The 22,836-nt window shown below is 58.6% G+C and overlaps 1 protein-coding gene, 7 non-coding genes and 1 pseudogene across 8 annotated transcripts; 1 reads left to right on the forward strand and 8 right to left on the reverse strand.

Annotated features, from left to right (window-relative positions):
* Nucleotides 1-798: 798 nt before the first annotated feature.
* On the reverse strand, nucleotides 799-907 carry LOC125308625 (annotated as a pseudogene).
* A 5,897-nt stretch (nucleotides 908-6,804) lies between these two features.
* Nucleotides 6,805-6,918, reverse strand: LOC125308536. Its single transcript, XR_007195908.1, has one exon. It is a non-coding gene; the product is annotated as a U5 spliceosomal RNA (small nuclear RNA).
* A 343-nt stretch (nucleotides 6,919-7,261) lies between these two features.
* On the reverse strand, nucleotides 7,262-7,451 carry LOC125308922. The gene has a single exon (XR_007196017.1). It is a non-coding gene; the product is annotated as a U2 spliceosomal RNA (small nuclear RNA).
* A 5,548-nt stretch (nucleotides 7,452-12,999) lies between these two features.
* Nucleotides 13,000-13,112, reverse strand: LOC125308559. The gene has a single exon (XR_007195912.1). It is a non-coding gene; the product is annotated as a U5 spliceosomal RNA (small nuclear RNA).
* A 408-nt stretch (nucleotides 13,113-13,520) lies between these two features.
* Nucleotides 13,521-13,705, reverse strand: LOC125308947. The gene has a single exon (XR_007196019.1). It is a non-coding gene; the product is annotated as a U2 spliceosomal RNA (small nuclear RNA).
* Nucleotides 13,706-15,432: 1,727 nt separating this feature from the next.
* On the reverse strand, nucleotides 15,433-15,547 carry LOC125308636. The gene has a single exon (XR_007195930.1). It is a non-coding gene; the product is annotated as a U5 spliceosomal RNA (small nuclear RNA).
* A 452-nt stretch (nucleotides 15,548-15,999) lies between these two features.
* LOC125309020 lies at nucleotides 16,000-16,189 on the reverse strand. The gene has a single exon (XR_007196043.1). It is a non-coding gene; the product is annotated as a U2 spliceosomal RNA (small nuclear RNA).
* A 2,729-nt stretch (nucleotides 16,190-18,918) lies between these two features.
* LOC125305784 (basic salivary proline-rich protein 2-like) lies at nucleotides 18,919-20,860 on the forward strand. Its single transcript, XM_048260775.1, has 3 exons — nucleotides 18,919-19,266; nucleotides 19,442-19,604; nucleotides 19,983-20,860. Exons 1-3 carry the CDS (start codon nucleotides 18,919-18,921, stop codon nucleotides 20,858-20,860), a joined length of 1,389 nt encoding a protein of 462 aa, XP_048116732.1.
* Nucleotides 20,861-22,306: 1,446 nt separating this feature from the next.
* LOC125309024 lies at nucleotides 22,307-22,502 on the reverse strand. The gene has a single exon (XR_007196044.1). It is a non-coding gene; the product is annotated as a U2 spliceosomal RNA (small nuclear RNA).
* Between the last annotated feature and the right edge of the window lie 334 nt (nucleotides 22,503-22,836).

Here is a 22,836-nt window from a genome sequence, read left to right on the forward strand (position 1 = left end):
GCAACCCAACAGTCGGCAGCCGATAGCAGCCCTACGGCCGACAGCGATGGCGCGTCTAAGCTGGCCTGGAAAAACGGTGGCGGTCGGACCCAATAACAAAGGAACTTCGGCGGGTGCACTCTCTGCTACCATCAACATTCTTTCTTAAAGTCACAAAAAATGCGCCTCTTACGGACCAAATCTTCCTCACATTCAGCACTTTTACCCCCACCACCACTTTTGTACAAGCGGCTCCAAAACAACCCAATATCCAGTTCATGCCCCAGGGATTGAACATGTGCACAGTAACAGGCACCTTCTCCTCAGCAAACAAGGAAAAAGCTGAAGGCCTACCAGGCTCGGATGGCTCCTCCTCTCCATGAACTCCTCGAAACCTGGCGCTTCTCCCCCCATGAAAGAGATGTCAAAATCCAGCGTTGGAGTTGTCCTGCGGGCAGAAGGCGTCCCCTCCTGTCACTTGGAACAAGTTCTCAAGATGTCATCACCTGCGTAGACCCGTTCACCCTCCTCCTTGCCTCCACGTGTTCTCCACAATCAAGCGGACGAAAGTATTCCTCAGCCGCATCGGGGGCCGGCTAATAGCATCTTCCATCGTCATAGCCTTCTCCGTCCACCCGAAACCAACACTTGATCTTAGCCAAAAGGCGGCGATACCCCACAACTGCCGGGGTCAGCGGCCCCTCTAGCGGCGCCCCGGCTCACATGAATTCTGGGGCGGGGCCAGCAAAAGCGGACGCCCGCCCGCCCGCCGCCATAAAACAAAACACCACGGCCGCTTGACTTTGGACAGGCAGGTGCAGCTCATGGCAGAGCTTCCAAAATACCGTAAGCTTCGGGGCGGTTCCCTCCCGCGGAAATCTTTAGTAAAAGCGAAAGATTTATGCGAGATGAAAAGAAACCCGGCGTGGCTGCCACAGAAGACACAGGAATGGCGGAGAAACATGAGCGGCGCCCGTCGTGGACATGAGGGTGACTCCAAAGTTGCCCAGTGGCAACAAGGCGGCAGTTATCAACAGCCCCTTTAAATTTAAAAAAAAAAAAAAAAAAAAAAAAAAAAAAGGGGCCGGAGAAAACACAAAAGGGGCGAAAAAAGGAGGTGGCGGCGGTTGGCCAACACACCTGGCAAGGACTCCTGCTGCTGTGTCTGCTCTGCTAAGGAGGATATCACAGTCAGTCAGTCAGTCAGTCAGTCAGTCAGTTCCACTGGGTTGGTTCTTTTTTCTTACACAGTCAAAGGGATGTGCACCGTTCCCGGAGTAAGCTGCAATACGGTCGATCGTCGTGGGCCCGGGGCGGAGCAAGCCCCTCTTCCGTCTCCCTGTTCCAAAAAATCAGATTAATATATGGTCCTCGGGGGAGGGGCGTTATCGAATATTAAACTGATAAGAACAGATTTTTTTGTTAAGTTTATTCCACCAAAACATCAAATCATATACAGAACACAATCACCACAAAACCCACCACCAAACCACACCCCTTTATTTACAAATCCTCTCAGCATGCAGAAGATACAACCCCGCACTAGCCCACTCCCACCCTTGGCAGCCCTCCCCAAACCTCCCTGGCCTTCTCAGCCCCATGCACTTGAATATATTCCTGCACATGCCTCCCCACCTTCCCCAAAAACCACCCAAACACCACATGTGGCGCCAAGCTGGGCGTCTTTTTTCATACATCCCTCCTCCATTCCCCACAAGGCCAATTTCACAAAGAAATTAAAACCCACAAAACCACCCTCTTTTTCCCTCCCTCAGGCCCCAAACCCCGCCCCCAGGCACCATCTCTGCCCGTGAGAGACAGCCCCGCCCACCCACCACCACTGATCCACCAAACCCCAAGTCCCCTGGCTCCCGGGCAAGACCAAAGGTATGGTCCAGCGTCTCCTCCCTCCCACACCCACTGCACACAAGGCGTGCGGCTGATGCGATGTCGGTACAGGCTCTCGCCGGCAACCCCGACCCAGTGCCGCCAACCAGTTAAGGTCCTCCCTTCCCCTTCAAAACCGAGGGCTGGATGGCACCCCAATTCACCCTCCTCGCCACCACTTCCCTCTCTGCGTTCTCCCCCCACCTCCTCTCCATCAAGCCCGCATAGAGGGCCCGGTGATCCAGCACCCTACGGCCCTCCAGCGCCCACCCATTCCTCCTCAGCAGCTCCACCACCCTCCGGTAATGATCCGGGCTCACCCACGTCCAAGGCTCTGACAAGGACAGGGGCCTAAGACTCCTCAGTGAGAAGCCCAGCCAGTACCTTGCCCACAGCCCCGCCTTGTGGCCGAAATCCCCCACCGCCAACCGGCACTGGAAGGCGACAAACATTGCCATCGCCTTGTCTGGAATGCACGCCACTCCCCTCCCCCCACTCCTCACCCGCCGATACATCAGCTCCCGACCCACCCATTCTGTCCTACCCCCCCACAGGAATGTAAAAACTTCCCTCTCCAGCCTCCTACCCCAGAGAAAAGGCACCGGGAACACCACCGCCAGGTGGTTGATGAGAGGCAAAACATCCGCCTGCACTGCCGCCACACGGCCAGATAAGGACAGATGTCTCATCTTCCACCGGTTCAGGCGCCCCCGCACCTTCTCAAAAACCCTCTCCCAATTCCACGCTGCATCGTCCCCCTTCCCAAACCACACCCCTAAAACCTTGAGCCCCTCCGTCGCCACAGTGAACCCCCCTGGCACATCCTCCCTCCCTGCCCAACTACCCCAGAACAGGACCGAGGACTTGTCCCGGTTCACTCTGGCCCCCGTCGCCCTGCTAAAAAGGTCTAGGACCTCCCCCGCCCGCCGTAGGCCAGCCTCTGTCGTCAGCAGAAGGGTGGTATCATCTCGTGCGCCACCTTACATGCCACCCCGCCTCCAGGCGCGTGCACCCCCTCACACCCTGGTCCGCCCTAACAAAGGCCGCCAGTGGCTCCCAGGTACAGGGCGTGCAGGGGGGAGGACACCCTGCCGCACCCCAGCCTGTAAAGAAGCGGGATAGCACCCCATTCACCCCACCCCTACTCCCCCCCCCTGTAAAGCAGCCTCAGCCACCACCCAGAAACCGGGCCAAACCCCATCCTTTCCATGACCAGGAGAAGGAAATGATGGCTCACCCTATCAAAGCCTTCTCCTGGTCCACACCCAAAGCTGCCAAAGGCAGGCCTGTCCCCACTCAGGCCATCCGTCCCTCAACAATGAGAGGTTAAGCCCACAGGACCTCCCCGGACCCCACAAGTCTGGTCCTCCCCGACCACAGGGCCATCCTCCCCCCATCCTCCGGGCCATGGCTTTTGCCAAGATTTTGCCATAGTCGACCGTGAGGAGGGTAATCGACCTCAATTTTGGAGCAAGGCAGTGTCCCCTTTTTTTGTGGAGGAGGGTCACCAGCCCAACCAACATGGAGGGAGGAGGGACCCCCACCAGGACCTCCCCCACACCTCCCACCAGACCCGGGCCCCAAGACCCCCAGAAGGCCGAGAAAATTAGCCCGTCAGCCATCGCCACTTTGAGCCCCGGGGACTTCGAGCCTTCATGGACCCTTAAAAGCTGTCTCCAGCTCTGCCGCGGAGAAGGCTCCTCCAGGACGAGCCAGCTGCTCCTCCCCCACCCTGCCCCTCCCGGCTGTCCAGGAAAGCCCCAGCCAGCCCCCTCCCCCTCCTCCCACAAACAGCCTCATAGTGGAGGGCCACCCACCTCGGCCATCTCGGCTGGAGGTCCTGTGCCCATCGCCGCCCTCCAACCCCCTCATCTCCACCCACTGCTGCCTCACCCTGCTGTCTGCAAAGAAGCGGGAAGGCTTCTCGTCTTCCCCAGACCACCCTCCCCTGCAGTTCAAACCTCCTGCGCCTGCCCCTCAAAAAAAAAAACCCCATTTCCCCTTTAAAACTTCTACCCTCTCCTCCACCTCTGGGCACCCCCTCCTGGGCCATAAGCCTCCAGCTCCGGGGACCTCAGTTATCCACCTCTTCCTTTCGGTTCTCCTCTGCCACCCAAGCCTGGCAGAAGGCCTCCCCCACCTTCATAGCCTCCCACCAGCTCACCCAGGACCATTAAAAGCCCTCCTTGCCCTCCACCCCTTAGCATTGCTCCACACTGCCCCAGACTCCTCCTCCTCCAAAAGCCGGTTGGGGAATCGCCACCTCGGCCTTACCCGCCTCCCTTCCCCCAAGTCAGCCTCCACCCCAATGGCACAGTGGTCGGAACACCAGGCCGGGATAACCCGGAACCCGTAGCGCCACACGGAGGGCTGCAAGAAATAGTCCAGGCGGGACTCCACCCCCCCCTTAGTTCCTCCATGTAGCCCCGCCTCCCCCCCCCGGCCACCTTGAAGGCATCCCGGTAACCCATGTTCCCTACACACAACTGCCTCAGCTCCACACTTCCCCGGTCCCTATCCAAACAAACATTAAAATCCCCCCCCACCACCACCACCCGATTACACAAAACAAGCGGGGCCAAACCCTCAAAGAAACCCACCGGCTCCCCCCCACACTTGGAGCATAAACACAAATAAGCGCGGTCCACCCCCCCCCGTTAGTCTACACACAGCACCCTGCCTGGCACCGTACACACCACCACCTCTACCACAAAGCCCCATGAACCAAAAAGAATACCCACCCCATCAGCATCGCACCCCACCCCCCCACACAGGGTCCCCTTCCCCATTCCTCCTTAATTTTTTCACATCCCCTCATCCCTCAAATGACATTCCTGCAAAAAACACATCATACCCCAAAGATACAGAAACCCAAAAACAGCACCCGGCTTTCTGCCCTCCCTCAGACCCCTGACATTCAAAGGACTTCATAAAATGTCCATAATGAAACCCACATCCCCCCCCCACCCCCCCCCCAAACACCCACCAATGCATAACACACACATCATTTAGCACTCAGAGCTAGTCCACCTTCCCCTTCTGGTCCTTGCCCCCTGGTCCACTGCCCTGTCCAGCCCTCCCAGTGGAAACCCTCTCCGGCACCAAGACCGGCCCCCGCGGCAGCAGGGACTCGTCCTCGAGCGGCGAGAACCTGTTAGACAGGGGGACCGATGGCCTGTCCACTCGGACCATCCGGTTCAGGGGCCTCGGCGACTCCGGCGGCTCCCCCGACTCCTGCACCAGATCTGCGCCCCCTCTCCCCTCCGCACCATACACCTGAGACCGGGTCCCCCCCGTCGCCTCAGGCACAGAGGGAGAGAGAGCCTCCGCCGACTCCACCCGCTGCGATTCCGGCGTCTCCCGGCTGCGTCCTCGCCCGGCGCCGCCCGTCCGTAACCGGGGAGAGGTCCACCTCCCCGGCTCCTCCGGCGTCGCTGCTCCCCCCGTCAGCGGCCCATTGTCGGCACCCGACACCGCCCTGCACCTTCCGGCCGTCGTCCCCCCAGCCGTCTACCCTGACCTCCGGCAACCGCCCGCGCCGGCCGACCTTTTTGCTCCCCCATCTCCGCGTCGCTGCTCCCATGACCCCCCCGCTGGGGACCCCGGCATGGGGCCCAGACCCTCCACATCGAAATCCACACTGGTGATGAAGACCGGGCTATAAGGTGCACCCTCCTCCTGGTCCACCAGATGGAGCCCTGGAGTCCCTCCCGTGCCATCTTGGTGGTCTCTTTATGCTTGACTGGGCTAAGGGTAGCTAGGCTAGGCAAGCCTCCCAAGCCCACGCCGTCCTCTCCCCCAGCTCCGGCTCCACCGCCAGCCTCCCCCCCAACAGACTGAAGGGGAGGGGTGACCACCCCCCTGCGGAATCCCCTCCCTCCGGTGAGAGGTCTCCACCGCGCATACAGCTGCCTCCCCCGCTCAGCACCCTCCCACAGCAGCCTGCTCCGCCCAGGCCTCCGACCCTCTCCTCCTCCAGGCCCGTCCACGCTGGTCCTCGTCCCCACCACCTCCTGACGTCCTCCTCGGGTGGACCTCCCGGAAAAAGGTGCGTGCGGCTCCACCAAAGGCTGCCTCTTGCCGCACAGTCCCTAAAGTGCCCTGTGTCCCACACACCTGCAGTTCTTCCCCAAACAGTCCGCTTTCGTGTGCCCCTCTGCCCACACCGCCTGCAATAGATAGGCTGCCCCGGGTAGCTCAGGAAGCCTCTATCCGGGCCCAGGCTAAAAACCCGGGGGTGTAGAAAGGAACCAGGGTCCTCCGGATCTTCCTTAAATTTCACAGAAACTGGCTTGCCATTCCACCCCCTCGGTTCAAACATTTCAACCCCCCCTTAACAGCCCCACAGTACCTCGACAAAAACGCAGTCACCACTTCCAGCGGCACCCAGGGATTGTACAGGTGAATGTACAGGGGGGGGGGGGGGTGAGCATGTCCAAACAAAGGAATAGTAGAAATGCCCCTCACCTGGTCTTCAGTCGCCTCGATTGAAAAATCCCGAAAAAAAAGGTGCAATCCGGGCAGCGTGTTAAAACTCAAATCCATAAATCAACTGAAGAAAAAATCCTGCAGACAAAGCAAGCGATCCAAAGAAATCCCCATAAAATCCACCAAGATAGTATCCATAACGTATTCCGGAGTCACCCGTGCCTTCACCTCCGCCAAATCCTCCGTCACCAACCGCACCGTGTACTTTAGCGGCGCCTGACTGGCGGCCCCACTCCATCCTGTAGCCATGTCATTCGCAACCCCCTTAGATCCCAAACTTGATCTTAGCCAAAGGCCGAAGCGATACCCCACAACTGCATCGGGGTCCGGGCCCCTCTATGACGCCCCCGCGCTCACATGGTTTCTGGGGGGGCGGGGGCCAGCAAAAGCGGACCGCCCGCCGCCCAAACAAAAAAACACCACGACGCTTGACTTTGGACAGGCAGGTGCAGCTCCGCCGAAGCAGAGCTTCCAAAAAATACCGTGAACTTCGGGCAGTTCCCCTCCACGGAAATCTTTAGTAAAGGCGAAAGATTTGTGCGAGATGAAGAGAAACCCGGCGATGGCTGCCACAGGGCACGGATCGGAGGGAAGAGCATGAACGGCGGGTGACCAAGGTCGCTGGACATGAGGGTGACTCCAAGGCAGTTGCCCAGTGGCAACAAGGCGGCAGTTATCAACAGCCCCTTTAAATTTAAAAAAAAAAAAAAAAAAAAAAAAAAAAAAAAAAAAGAGTAAAAGGGCGGAAAACACAAAGGGGCGAAAAGGGGAGGTGGCGCGGTTGGCCAACACACCTGGCAAGGACTCCTGCTGCTGTGTCTGCTCTGCTAAGGAGGATATCCCAGTCAGTCAGTCAGTCAGTCAGTCAGTCAGTTCCACTGGGTTGGTTCTTTTCTTACACAGTCAAGGGATGTGCACCGCTCCTGGAGTCGCTGCAATACCGGTCGATGCGATGCGTGGAGCGGACGGAGCAAGCCCCTCTTCCGTCTCCCTGTTCCAAAAATCAGATTAATATATGGTCCTCGGGTAGAGGACGTATCAGATATTAAACTGATAAGAACAGATTTTTTTTTTTTCGACTTTTTATTAACACCAATCACCAAATCATAACATCATACACAGAGTCATCAAGATTACGCTACCCACCACCAGTACACCACTCTTTATTTAAACCAAACCCTTCAGATCCCTCCCACCATTAACCCACCCCCACCCTCGGCAGTCCCCCCCACATTTCCCTCGCCTTGTCCCTCCCATAAACCCCCTCATACTCCTCAATACACCTCCTCACCCTCCCCAAAAACCAAACAAAAACCACCCGTGGAGCCAGTGCCGGGGTCCTCTTCCTCACACACCCCTGCCTCCAGTCCCACAGAGCCAACTTCACAAAAGAAACCAAAACCCAAAAAGCAACCCTCCTCCCCACCCGCAAACCCCCCAAGCCCCGCCCCCGTAGCACCAAATCTGCTGAAAGTGGCAGACCCGCCCACCCACCCCACCAGTTCTGTACCATGGCCCAGGTGTCCCTCGCTCCCCGACACGACCACAAAGCGTGGTCCAGAGTCTCTTCCCTCCCACACCCCACAGGGCACAGGGGAGTGCGGCTAATCCCATGCCTATGCAGCCGCTCCCTCACCGGCAGGCGGTTCAGAGCCGCCTGCCAGTTCAGATCCCTACCCTCCCCACACAAAACAGGAGGCTGGATGCCCCCCCAGTCAATCCCCCTGACCATGGGTTCCCCAGTCCCACCCTCCTCCCACCTCCTATCCATTACCCCCGTATACAGGCGCCGGTGGTCCAGCACGGCCTCCCCCTCCCAACACCACCCATTCCCCCTCAGAAAATCTGCCACCCTGTCATAGTGCCCAGGCCTGACCAGGGACCAGGGAGACGTACTGGACAAAGGTCTCAGCCGCCTCATTTCAAACCCCAGCCAGAACCTTGCGAAAACCGCAGCCTTGTGGGCAAAAACCCCCATCACTAGCCTGGCGAGGAACGCCACGTGTATCGCCATTACGTGCACAGCGACACACGGGACCCCCCTCCCCCCCTCAGAAACCCCCCTAAACATTTGCTCCCTTGCCACCCTCTCCATCCCACCACCCCAAATGAAAGAAAAAACATCCCGCTCTAACCTCCTACCACACAAAAACGGCAAAGGGAACACATAAGCCAGATAATTTAGCTGGGGCAGCAGGTCCGCCTTGACCGCCATGACCCTCCCCGACAGGGAGAGGTACCTCGACCTCCACAGGCCCAAGCGTCTCCCCACCCTCCCCCTCCGGTCATCCCAGTTAAAACCCCCACAATCCCCCCGCTTAAAATGCAACCCCAGGATCTTCAGGCCATCTGGAGTAACTCCAAACCCACCCAATGGATCCACCCTCCCTGCCCATTTCCCAAAAAACATGACCGAGGATTTCCCCCTGTTCACCTTGGCCCCCGAAGCTCTGCCGAACTCCTCCAAGAGGACGTTCACCCTATCAAAGCTGTGCTCTGTGGTCAAGAAAAGGGACACATCATCCGCGTAGGCGGAGACCTTAGCCTCAGCCCCCCCCCCCCGGTAGATGTACCCCTGCCACCCGTGAGTCCTGCCTCAAGGCAGCCAGCAATGGCTCCAGGACCAGGACGTAGAGGAGAGGAGACAGAGGACAACCCTGCCTCACTCCCCCTACCTGAGGGACAGCCCTGGAATAAAACCCATTCACCCCCACCTTGCTCACCGCCCCCCTATAAAGCAACCCAAGCCAAGCTAAAACCCCCCAAACCCCATCCTCCCCAACACCTTGAACAGAAACTTATGGCTAACCCTGTCGAAAGCCTTTTCTTGGTCCAGGCTTAGCACCCCCAGTGGCAATCCCCTCTGCTCTGCCCAACAAGTAATGTCCCTGATTAAAACCAAATTCAACCCACTACACCGCCCCCTCACCCCACACGTCTGGTCTTCCCCCACTACGGACGCCATCACCGGCCCCAGCCGCATTGCCAGGGCCTTGGCCAAGACTTTATAGTCGACGGCCAGTAGCGTGATTGGCCTCCAGTTGCTCAGTGCTCTGGCGTCCCCCTTCTTAAACAAGAGCGTGATGAGCCCTGTTGACATAGATCCCAATAAAAACCCCGCCCCCCGCCGCTCCTCGAGCACCTCGACCAACTCACCCCCCAACACATCCCAAAATTCCCTAAAAAACTCAACAGTCAACCCGTCCTGTCCGGGGGACTTACCCCCACTCATGGACTGGAGGGCCCTCCCCAGCTCCCCAAGCTCCAGAGGTCGATCCAGCTCCGCCCGCTGCTCCTCACTCAGCCTACCCTCCAGTTTATCCAAAAACCCCCCCACTACCCCCTCCTCCCCACACCTCTCAGTAAAGAGGCCCTCGTAGTACCGAGCTGCCACCTCGGCCATGTCCTCCCCTCTCGTCGCCACCCCGCCCTCCCACTCCAGCGCCGCCATATGCCTCCTCACCTGGCGCTCCCTCACCGTCCTGAAAAAGAACTTGGAGGGCCTCTCATCCTCCCATGCCCGCACTCGAGCTTGCACGCCCAAACGGCGCGCCCGCTCCTCAAAATAGTCCCTCAACTTCAGCTTCACTGCCTCCATGTCCCCAACATCCCCACCCGCCACCCACAGTTCCTCCAACTCCCTGTTCCACAGCTTCACCTGCCTCTTCCTCTCCACGTTGGCACTGGCCACCCAACCCCTGCAAAACCCCACCGTCCTCTCCTTCCAACCCTCCCACCAGTCAGCCCTCGAGGAGAAGCGGCACTTCATCGCCAACCACCCTCTGAGGGCCACCCGATACGCCTCACAAAACCCAGCCTCCCTCAGGAGCCGATTCGGGAAACGCCACCTGGGTCTCTCCCGCCTCAACCCCTCCAAGAGAACAGCAGCAGTAACCATGCAGTGGTCAGAGCACCACACTGGGGACACCCTGAACCACCGCAGGCTCACCCCCCGTGGAAAGAAAAGGTAGTCCAATCTCGACCCCGCCCCCCTGGAGTTACTCCATGTTTCCCCTGCCCCCCCACCCACAGCCAAAAAGGCGTCAACCAACAACATATCCCTACACAACCCCTTCAATTCCCCAGCCCCCACTCCCCGTCGCACATCCACGTTAAAATCCCCCCCTAACACCACCACCCTGTCACATGTCAGCAGCGGCGTGAGCCCCGTGAAGAACCCCGCCTGCCGCCCCCTCCCACTAGGAGCATAGACGTTCACCAGCCTTAAATCAAGGCCCCGAAACGTGCAGTCCACACACAAAACCCTCCCCGGCTCACTGCAGACCACTGTTTCCACCACAAAATCCCAAGACCCAAACAAAACCCCCACCCCATCAGAATGAGCATTTCCCACCCCCCACACAGAAGGCCCCCTGCCCCATCCCCTTGAAAACACACCCGCATCCCCCCTGTCCCGCAGGTGGCATTCCTGCAAAAATAAACAATCAAACCCCAGCCCCTCCAAGGAGGCATAAAACACAGCCCGCTTTCCCTTGTCCCGGAGCCCCCTTACATTAAGGGAGGCAAAAGTCATTTCCAGCCCCATCTACAAGGACCGCCCCTCCCCACCCTTGCAAAGACCACCCCGTCCCCCCCTCCCCTATAAGGCAGCCCTGCAACAGAAAAACAACCCTCCACCACCCTCCTCAGCACCGAAACCCCCACACCCCCCCTCCCACCCCCCCATACAATACACAGGAAAAACCCCACATCCCAAAGAGCACAGCAAAACCACAGTCCCCATCACAGTCCAGACACTTCCCCATCCCACCCAACCAAGTCCAGCACAACAAAGAACAAGCCATCAGCTACTCACAGTCAAGAAGGGCCGACGTCCCTCCCGCCATCAGACACCGGTCCCAGCTGAGGCCGGTCGCGCGTAGAAACGGCCCTCCTGAGGAGTCCCGACAACGGGCTCTGGCTCCCCTCCCCCGTCTCCCGCTCCTCACCACCACTGGAAACGACCTCCGGGCTCCCAGGAGACGACCGGCCATCCTCAGACGAGGAGTACAGCTCAGGCGACGAGCCGCCCCCCCCGCCAGCCTTCAGCTTGTCCACGCTCACCTCCAGCGCCGAGAAAGGGGAAAGTGCCTGCTCCATGACAGGCACGTCCCCCAGCCGCTGCCCAGACGAACTGGCCCGCTCCGCCGAAGCCGCCGCCGAATACTGCTGCAGCTCCGCCGGGACCACCTTCACCTTTGACGCACCTCCGGTCCCTTCTCCCGCAGCCGCCTGCCTCTTCGACCCACGCGGGCCGTCCCCCATCTGCACGTCTTCAAGCTGCAAGGAGTCCGCGAAGACCCTCTCGGCATCCGGATCCTCGCTCCACCGGCCAGACTCCCCACCACCAGGTGGCGCCACCTCCAAAGACGACTCCTCCACCTCCAGGCCCACCTCCCGAGGAAGACGTGAGCCGCCATCTTGGCCATGCGGTCCCCCGCATGTAGCCTTAGCTGCTACCTCCTCCCGGCGCGAAATGCCGTCAGCTCCATCCACCTCACTCCCCCCTGAATCCGGCAGCGGCACACGGTCAGCAAAGGACAGCTGCATCACCCCCTCCGTGTCCAGCGACGCCGGTGCCCCGCGCAGGTCCTCCACAGGCCCCACACCGCCGTCAGCATCGACCTGCCCGTCCCCCACACACGGCCTCCGCTCCTCCAGACGCTCCTCAGCCACCACCTCTCGAAACACAGCCTCCTGCCGCCCAACCACCGCCGCAAACGACTTCCTCCCTTCTGGACACTGCCGAAACAGGTGATCCCCACCTCCGCAGATCGAGCAGGACTTCGGCATTGGGCAAACCCTCGCCTCATGGGCCTTGCTCCCGCACCTCCTGCAGCCGGGACCCGTACACTCTGCCTTCATGTGGCCCCGTCCCCCACACCGCCTGCAGTACACCGGCTGCCCCCGGTACGATAGAAAACCCCGGTTCGGCCCCAGGGAGAAGGACCCCGGCGGGTGCAGGAGTCCGTCCTCACCGTCCGGGTCTTCCTTAAATTTCACGAAGAACTGGCGCCTCCCGTTCCACACACCAAATCGATTCAGGCATTTCAACCCCCCGCGGACCTCTGAACAATACCGCCTTAAAAAAGCCTCCACCACCTCCACTTCCACCCACGGGTTGTACATTAGCACGTACAACGCCGTGCTAGCATGTCCAAACAAAGGAGTGATAGAAATGCCCCTCACCTCCTCCCGCGACCGCTCCAGCTGAAAGTGCCGAAAGAACTCCAGACAGTCCGCCTGCTCGAAAAAGCTGATGTCAAATAGTCCAGCAGCCGGGAAGTCCATCACGCAGAGCAGCTTCTCCACTGCCACCTTAAACAGCCCATCCAGCACGATCCGCATAACATACTCCAAATCGACCTTCATCCGCAGCTCCCGAACGTCATCCACCGTCAGCCTCACCGTATTCCTAAGCCGCACCTGAGGGGCCGGCCCGTACATAGATGTACTCGCCATCGCAACTCCCTTAACTCTACTTGATCTTAGCCAAAAGGCCGAGAAGCGATACCCCACAACTGCATCGGGTCCGGGCGGCCCCTCTGGCGAGGGCCTCACCACTCAGGGGAGGGTTCCAGCAAGGGACAAGGACAAACCATGGAAACAAAACCGCACGCCGCTTTGACTTTGACAGAAAGGTGCAGCTCCGCCCGAAGCAGAGCTTCCCAAAATACCAGAACTTCGGGGCTGTTCCTCTCCACGGAAATCTTTTAGTAAAGGCGAAAGATTTGTACGATGAAGAGAAACCCGGCGATTGCTGCCACAGGGCACGCTGGACGGAGGTCATGAACGGCGTAGGTCGTGGACATGAGGGTGACTCCAAGGCGTTGCCCAAGCGTGGCTTGCCTTGCCACTCAGTCTCTCCATCCCACACAGCCCCAGTCACAACACAGTGTCATCCAGCTATTTATTAAAAAAAAAAAAAAAAAAAAAAAAAAGAGAAAAAGGGCGGGAAAACCCAAAAGGGGCCGGGGAGGTGGCACGGTTGGGGCAAAAGACCTGGCAAGGACTCCTGCTGCTGGCTGTCAATCAAGGAGGGTTCCAAAGTCCCAGAGGTTGGTTCAGGCTGGCTGTCAGTCAGTCTGGCTGGCTGGTTAGTTCGCTGGCTGGCTGTCAGTCTAGTTCCTGGCTGGGTGGCTGGCTGGGTTTTCTTCCACAATCAAGGGATGTGCACCGTTCACAGAGTCACTGCAATACCGGTCGATCGTGGGAGCGGACGGAGCAAGCCCTCTTCCGTCTCCCTGTTCCAAAAATCAGATTAATATATGGTCCTCGGGTAGAGGACGTATCAGATATTAAACTGATAAGAACAGATTTTTTTTTTTTTTTATTGAATAAACAGAGCAAGCAGCCTTGAAACTACAACACACAGGAGATACACACATAATACACACAACACACAAAAGATACAGAAGGAAGTTAATTAAGACTAGACTAGAGGCTGCCACCATAAACAATAACACATAACATCAACAAAACCCAGGCACACAGGCCCGGCCAAACACAGCGAAAAACATACACACACATACCAAAAAACCTTTCCCACCCACAACACACTGTTTAATCCACCCCATACATCAAAACAACACACCCACAAACACAGAACACAGATACACAACCCCATCACACAACACCTATCAACCCCAAACCCGTAAGCCATCACGCTCTCCGCCCCAACCCCCTACCTGAACAGTAGGGGGCGCCTCTCCCTCTTCCCAGCCCCTGTGCACTTCCACTAACCACCGGGCGGAGCTCCCCCTCCGCACAGCCACAGTCTCTCCACCTTCTGCCGCCCACCGGACCTGCCACTCCCACCCGGGCTAGAGGGCGCCACTGCCCCCCGCCACCGCCGACGCTTCCACCATCTCCTGCTCCTCAAGCAGAAGCATCTGCCCAGCTGGTCTCCACCTTCTCTCCCACAGCCACGCACCTCTGACCCAGCCGCATCCTTTTGACCTTCAGGGCGGCCATCTTGCCCGCCATGCTTAGCTTGTAGCCGTAGCCGCCAAGCAGCCAGCCTGGCTACCATGCGGCCCAGCCACCACACCACCAGCAGACACAGCAGGCAACGGCACCACCACTCTGCTCCCAGTCCCCGTCTTCTCCACCACCGGCACCGTCTTTGCAGGCTTCTGCTTCCCCTCACCCGACACCGCTGGAGCCCCGTGCCTAAGAGCAGAGAACCCCATGGCCAGTCACCACCCCAGCATAGCTACGACGTTTAGCACACCCAGCAAACAAATGGTCAGTCCCCCCACATAAAACACACTCCTTCAACTCAATACAATCTTTCACCACGTGTCCCACAGCCCCACAGCGCAAACATGATTTAACAGTACATTCCCCACGCAAATGCCCCTCACCCCCACACCCCCAGCACTCACTTGGCAAGTCCGGTATGAACACTCTCCCACGGTCAGGTCCCAGAGCAAACGCATAGGGAGGCCGCAACACACGACCCCCAGACGAACGAAAGCCCGCGATGAAACTCCACTTTCCTGTCCAGAATCCATTAGAGTCCAACATCCGCTGCCCATCTGACAAGTCTATACAGTACCGCTCCAGAAAGCTCCGGACATCCTCCAACAGCACGTGGGGGTTAAAGACCTGCACCACGACAGTGTTGGTCGCACCCCACTTCGCCGCACACATCCCCTCCACCACGGTTTTCCCAGACGGAATCGTAATTACCGCCATACACTCTATTCATCCTCGGGCCAACGCCCGAAGGTCACGCCAACAGGTCCCATCCACCACTCCCCGCAGGCACAGCACCTCCTTATCCGTCACCGAAGCAGCTCCTTGGCGACCTTTCTCTCCCAAACCTCCCGAAGCCATCATGCCCCTCTTCTCCACGGCACCAGGAACCCGAATTCGAACCGATCCCTTCCATGTTTCAATGGCCACCATCGCTATCTGCTACTTGATCTTAGCCAAAAGGCCGAAGCGATACCCCTGTACTAATGCGTCCGGCGCCCCCTCTGGCGAAGGCCCCGCCCTCAGAAAGGGGTTCCTTGGGGCGTGGATAAGCAAAAGCGGACCCTCACACGGCCTTTCGACTTTTGACAGAGCAGCAGCTCACGAGAAGCAGAGCTTCCAAAATACCGTAAACTTCGGGGCTGTTCCCCTCCACGGAAATCTTTAGTAAAAAGCCGAAAGATTTGTGCGAGATGAGAGAAACCTCGGCGATTGCCACAGGGCACGCTGGGCCAGGAGGTCAAGAGCGGCGGTAGTCGGGGGCCGAGGGTGACTCAGGTGCTGCCGCGAGCCAAGGCGTGAGCACCTTGCCACTCAGTCTCTCCCTCCTCCCACACACACATGCTCCAGTCACAACACAGTGTCATCCAGCTATTTATTAATTTAAAAAAAAAAAAAAAAAAAAAAAAAAAAAAGAGAAAAGGGCTGGAAACCCAAAAGGGCCCGAAAAGGGAGGTGGCACGGTTGGGCAAAAGACCTGGCAGGACTCACGTGTCTGCTGGCTGTCAATCAAGGAGGGTTCCAAAGTCCCAGAGGTTGGTTCCGGCTGGCTGGCTGGTTGGTTTCGCTGGCTGGCTGGGTTGGTTCAGCTGGCTGGCTGGCTGGCTGGCTGGCTGGCTGGCTGGGCTGGCTGGCTGGCTGGGTTCTTTTTCTTCCACAATCAAAGGGATGTGCACCGTTCCTGGAGTCACTGCAATACCGGGTCGATCGTGGAGGGCCGGAGTAAGCCCCTCTTCCGTCTCCTGTTCCAAAAAATCAGATTAATATATTAGTCACCGGGTAGAGGGCGTATCAGATATTAAACTGATAAGAACAGATTTTTTTTTTTTTTTTTTTATTAATCACAATAAGCCAAACCAAAACCACACAGGAAAGTACAGGCATGCTATATCAACACCCAAATACATAAACAAATACATAAATGAACACACAGAAGATCAATCAAAACCAACAAACACAAGACACTTCAGGCCACACCAGCCTTTTTTTTTTTTTTTGTGTTGCTCCTATGCGGCACTAAAGCAAAGTCCAGTCAATAGCCTGTGGGGAGTAAAGCACACAAAATCCCCTCGCCCATCATACCTCCACAAGTCACCCCACACACCCACAAGTACGATTGTACAGTCAGGCAAAATACAATTTTTTGTCCATGAGTCCCAACACATCATAATACAATCACACCAAACCCCATACGTTGCTAAAACCCCGAACCCAAACAAACCAAACAAAAACAAAAACAAAAAGAAAACCCAAACCCCTCTCAGACCCCCTCCCCCAAGGCCACCCACTCCCGCTTGGCCTCCCCCGCCCCTCTCCCCACCCAACACTCCTTTACTGCGGACCGCACCAGCTCCCGAGTTTTTAAAAAAGTTCCTCCAAGAGTACTCTGAGGGGCTGGCCTCAGGCACAGCACCCTCCGGTCCCAACCCTCTCTTGGTCTCTCTGTGACCACTGTCCACAGGACCTGCCGCAGCAGCAGCCGGGATGGTCCCCAAACCTGCACCCGCGAACCACCAGGTCCCGAGAGCCAGCCACGGTACCCCGGCCTACCCATTCCGCCACCAGGTGCCACACTCTCCCCGCCTCCCTACACTCCCCCAAAGCGTGGGGCCGGCAGTCTCCTCCTCCCGCAGCCCAGAGGGGCAACGGGGGGCCCTGCCCCACAGCCTGTGGACCCTCTCAAGGACCCGGTGCATGGTCCAGAAGCGCCTGGCAACCAGTTCAGGTCCTTGCCCCTGCCGCCCACGCCAGATCCCCGGGGCTGCAAAGCCCTCCAATCCTGACCAGAGAACCCACGCCTCCCCGGGCCCCGCCCCCCGGCCCCTGGCGAGCCCTCTTTATACAGCCCGGTGATCTAAAACCAGGCCATCCCGAGACACCAAGCATTCCCCATAACTAACCTGGCGACCTCTTCAGTAGTGACCCGCCGTCCCAGGACCACGGGACCCCAGGGTCCACCGGCCGCAGCTCCCGGAAGGGGAAGCCCAGCCAGAACCTGGCAAGAAAGACCGCGGGGTGGTCAAATACCCCCGTCGCAATCCGGGCCTGAAAAGCAACATGCAGGGACAAGGCCTTGAGGGAGGCAGGGCACCTCCCTCCCCCTCCGGGCCATGCCCCTATGCATTACAACCCGACTCACCATTGGATTGCTGCCCCCAAAGAAATGAGAACCACGTCCGCCAGCCTCCTCCCACTATGAAGGGGACGGGAAACACGTGAGGGCGGTTTGAGCTTGCCGGGGGAGAATGTCGGCCTTCACAGCCAACACTCTCCCCAGCAGCGGGAGAGGCCGGGACCGCCAACACCCCAACCTCCTCGCCACCCTATCCCTCAAACCGTCCCAGCTCTTCTGTGCCGACTCCTGGTGGTGAAAGTCCACCCCCAGGACCCGCAAGCTGTCTGCCACCCGGAAACCTCCCGGGAAGGCTGCCCGCCCCGCCCACCTCCCAAACCCCATCACGGCAGACTTCGTGAGGTTTACCTTTGCCCCCGCCGCCCTCCCGTACTCCGCCAAAATGGCCGTTATCGGCCCAAAACTGGCGTCCAGAGCGTGGTGCTGCCACGCGTCATCTGCCATCAGCCACCCTCGCCTCCCTCCCCCCACCCCCGGGCAGGTGAACCCCAGCAAACCGCTGGGCCTGCCTGAGCACCGACAGTAGCGGCTCGAGGGAGATGATGTAAAGCAAAGGCGAGAGGGGGCAGCCCTGACGAACCCCCCCTGCCTGCGGAACCACGGCCGACAAATGGCCCCCCACCCTGACCCTGCTACCAGCCTGGCGTGAAACAGCAGCAGCCACAGGAAATAAAGCGAGGGCCAAAACCCGTAATACATTAAAACATTAAAGAAACCCGTGGCTCACCCGGGTGAAAGCCTTCTCCTGGTCCAAGCTCCAGGAGGGCCAGTGGGAGAGCCCGCTGCTCAACCCAGCTGACCACATCCCTCACCAGGACCAGGTTCAGGGGAGCCCATGCGGCCCCTCCCATACAGGTCTGATCGGGGTGTATCACGGACTAACACCTCCCCAAGCGAGATCCGGCGTCTTAGCCCAAAATTTTTGTCGACCGTGTCAGCAGAGTGGCCCGCCAGTTGGCAAATCCTCCTGCTGCCTTTCTTGTACAAAGCGTGACCAAACCAAGACCTGAAGGGGGCAGCACACCCGCCCCCAAACTCTCAAACACCAGGAGGTCCGGGCCCACCAAAGGCCAGAAGGCAGCATAGGGCTCGACCCGGGAGACCATCCCGCCGGTGGCGCTGCCCCCCTTTTCGGGGACGCGTAGCCCCCCCACCTCGTCCAGGTCAGGGGCGCTCCGGGGAGGGGCCTCCGTCCCTGACAAGTGCGGTCAGTGCAGCCAAAAAACCCTCTGCTGCCTTCACCCACCCGGTCCTGGAACAAGTCCGTATAAAACCGGCCCGGCCTCCGCCCAGGATCTGGCTGATGCGGTAATCAGGCAGCCCGCTGGCCTGCAAGGCCAAGGGGCCGGCCGCTGCTGCCCTAGCCCTGGCTGCCGCCAAAGAACCCATTGAGGTCTCCTCCGTCCAGCGCCCATTACCCCGCGTGGGGAGGGCGGCAGTAGCCTCCCCACATGGCGGTCTCTCCCAGCAGACCCTGGGCACCTGTGACCGCTCCCAGCCAGGCCGGGAGGCCACCCCCGATCTCCATAGCCGCTCCCAGCTCAGCCGGCCAGCCTTTAGGCAGCCCGTCTAGCTCCGCCGCCCGCCAGCCCCACACCTTGCAGAATGAGGCAATCACGGTCCTTGGTGGCCTCCCACCACCGCCCCCAACACCCATACAGGGGCATGCCCCGCCAGCCCCTGCAAAGGGCCGCCGCGCAGCGTGCGCCCCATCCTCCAAAGAGAGTGGCGTTCATCCCGCCACATTCCCGGATGCGGCTCCCAGCCCCCACCTCCACCCAAACCCCAATCAGAAAGTGGTCTGATAGCCACATGGGCGTGGTGGAAAACCCACCTTACCCCACGTCGCCCGTAATAAAAAAATCCATCAGGCTGGCCCCTGATTAGCCCAGGTGCTGGCCCCCACGACCCGATCACCATACCGGAACATCCCACTCAACCCGCAACCCGCCACCAAGCCCCAAATCCTGTCAGGGGCCCGTCCAGGAGACATTAAAGTCCCCGACCACCACCACCCGATTAGTAATCCAGGGTGGGGCCAGGAGCTGGAAAAACCCCCGCCCGCTCCGCCGGCACGCTGGGGGCGTGGGCCTTTTACCAACCGCACCCCGTGCGCCCGCCAGGACACATCAAGCGCGTAAAATCGCCCCCCACCACCTCCCGTGTGGATGGACATTATCCACCCCTAAATAAAATCCCCCACCCCATCCGCCCGCATTCCCACCCCCACACAGAGGGTCCCTCACCCACCCCGTCCTGCAGGGCCGATGTCCTCCCATGTACCTCCTGCAAAACAAGACATCAAGCCCCTGCTGCTCCAATCGACAAAAAAATGCCACCCGCCTACCCGGCATCTTAAGCCCCCGAACATTCAGGGACTCCACCAGCATATCCCCCATTACACAAAACAGAAACAAAACCAAACACCCACCACCAGATCACCACACATAAGCATAAAAACAACACACATTAAGTCCCAGGAGTGGGTCCGTGCCACCACCGACTTCCTGCGCAGGATCACCCAGAGGCGGCCCGGCCCGGCGGGTTCCTCACCCCATCCGGCCAATCAGTCAGGGTTTGATAGCGCCGTCGCCCGTCCCCCACCTCGTCCGGCGGAACGTGGTCCTCAACAGAGACCGGGGAGGGGGGCCTGCCCTCAACCGAGGGAGTCCAGCGATGGCCCCGCCCCCCCATCCAAAGATCGGTCCTGACTGTCACTCCGCCACGAAGAGGGGGACCTCTGCCGCTCCAGGCTCCCCGTCTCCACCTCCATATCCAGACTCTCCGGAACCGCCAGGCCGCCCCCTCTCGGAACCGCGAGAGGAGGAGAGGGCTCAGGAAGACCCCGAGCTCCGCGCCTTCAGCTTCACTCTCCAGACAGCCCGCCCTGCTGGCTGCCCTCGGCCACCGCTTCAAGCCGCCTCCCTCGCAGGTGCCAGGCACCAAGGCCAGCCTGAGACCACTGCCGCCAGCAGCGAGCAGGAGATGCTTCGAATCCCAGCCACTCCCCCGGAAAGGGACGCCTCTGCCTCCCTCGGGCTCTTCCACGACCTCCTCACACCGCCCCCATTCAAGAACAAAGAGCAGCGGCCTCACCGAGGATACTGCCACAGGACTCGTCGATGGCATCCAAAGAGGCCTCCTCGCCCGCAGTTCCACTCCCGTCCAGCGGGGACCCCACAGCAGAGGAAGCTGAGCCAGGCACTGCACCACCTCCCACTGGGAGCTGACGAACCGAGCGACCATGCGGGCAAGACTCATGCCATCTTGGCTGCTATTAGGGAGCTATATCAGCTACTGCTAGCCGCCTGCCGCCCAAGTCTGCAGCCAACCACCTCCTCCTGCTCCTCAAGAACACGCCCTCAGAGCCAGCCGCAGCATATTTCCACTTGACTGGCAGGCAGCTCCTAAAAGATGGGGAATTAGAACCACACAGCGAAGCAAGTTTCTGGAGCTGTGCACTTACTCGGGTGGTGGTCCCCACTGCCAGCGCTGCAGCGCCCCAAGACAATTTTTTGCCGTGGGCCGGAAGCCTCTCTCTCCACACCGCTGCAATATTCGCTGGCCAGGGTAGTAGAGGAACCCCCTGTTGGTCCCAATTGCAAACGAAATTCAGGATGACGTTGCTTCCTGAAGCCCCGGCTCCTGGTGGAACGAGACTAGGTAACGGGCGCTTCTCGGCCCAAACCACGGTTGTCCCTCAGCCTGGTCCCCGCCTCTTCACTCACCTTACAGTGACGCCAAGGAAGGCCTCGACGCCCCGATCCTCCACATATGGGTTGTACATATAGCACCCAAGTGAGGTGCTCCTGCATGTAGAGCAGCTTGATGCCCAATCCACCCAGGAGAGAGAACATGACCTGCCCTTCTGCTCCCACTCCGACGCCAGTTCAGTAGTCCCAGAGCCATGGAACGCTACTGCCCAGAAATCCACTGAGGTGAAATCCTGAAGCAATAGTTTCCGGTCCAGGGCTTCTAAAACCGCTTTCAGGACCTAATGACATTACAAACTCCTCCCAAATCACTTTATGCTCCACCGATGCAGCCCTAAACAAATATATCCTAACTGTATTACGTGAATCGCTATTCACAAGGGCCGGTAATCGAAGTCGCCCTTCTCAATCAGCCACGCTACCGGATCTACACTTCTGATCTTAGCCAGGCACGAAGCGACACTCTACTAACTGTACGGGTCCGCGCCTCTTTCATGGTAGGGCCCCACACTCAGAGGGTTCCTTTAGCGGACAAGCAAAGCTGACCTCACACCGACTTTTGACAGAAAGGTGTAGCTCACGGCAGAGCTTCCAAAATACTGTGAACTGGGTTGTTCTCCACGAAATCTTTAGTAAAGGCAAGATTTGTGCTAGATGAAGAGAACCCGAAGCGATTGTTGCCAGGGCACGCTGGATTGAGGTTTAAGAACGCGTAGTCGCGGGACGCTGGTGGGTGACCAAGGTGCTGCCGCAGCTGGGCGTGGCTTGCCTTGCCACTCAGCCCTCCACCTCCCACACACACACATGCTCCAGTCACAACACAGTGTCATCCAGCTATTTATTAATTTAAAAAAAAAAAAAAAAAAAAAAAAAAAAAAAAAAAAAAAAAAGAGAAAAAGGGCGGGAAAACCCAAAAGGGCCCGAAAAGGGAGGTGGCACGGTTGGGCAAAAGACCTGGCAAGGACTCACGGTTCGGCGTCAATCAAGGAGGGCGAAAGTCCCAGAGGTTGGTTCCGCTGGCTGGCTGGTTGGTTCCGCTGGCTGGCTGGTTGGTTCCGGCTGGCTGGCTGGCTGGCTGGCTGGCTGGCTGGCTGGCTGGCTGGCTCTTTTCTTCCACAATCAGCAGATGTGCACCGCTCCTTGAGTCACTGCAATACCGGTCGAGCAAGTGGAGCCGGACGGAGCAAGCTCCTTCTTCCGGCTTCCCTGTTCCAAAAATCAGATTAATATATTAGTCCTCGGTAGAGGACGTCAGATATTAAACTGATAAGAACAGATTTTTTTTTATTATTCACATGCTTCATAGCACACCACACAGGAAGACACTGGACATGCTATGCCACCACCACAGAGGGTGTTGGTCCTATATGCACAGAAGTCCCACCAGCCTTGAAAACAAACACACAGAAGATAAACACACAATAAAGATATAGAAGGAAGCTAAGTCTAGGCTAGAGGCTGTGGTAAATGGGCACGAGGCCCCAAGGCACCAGGTAATAATAAATGAGCTCGGCACACAGGCCCAGCCAAAACAAAAACAACACATCAAGACACACCAACACCAAACCCAACATCAGCCCACCCACAGTACACTTTTTAATCCCCCCCAACACCCACATCAACACAGCAGAACATCACTTAACCCCCACTAGTCCA

This window comes from Alosa alosa, chromosome 1 (assembly GCF_017589495.1).
Source record: "Alosa alosa isolate M-15738 ecotype Scorff River chromosome 1, AALO_Geno_1.1, whole genome shotgun sequence".
Classification (NCBI taxonomy): domain Eukaryota; kingdom Metazoa; phylum Chordata; class Actinopteri; order Clupeiformes; family Clupeidae; genus Alosa; species Alosa alosa.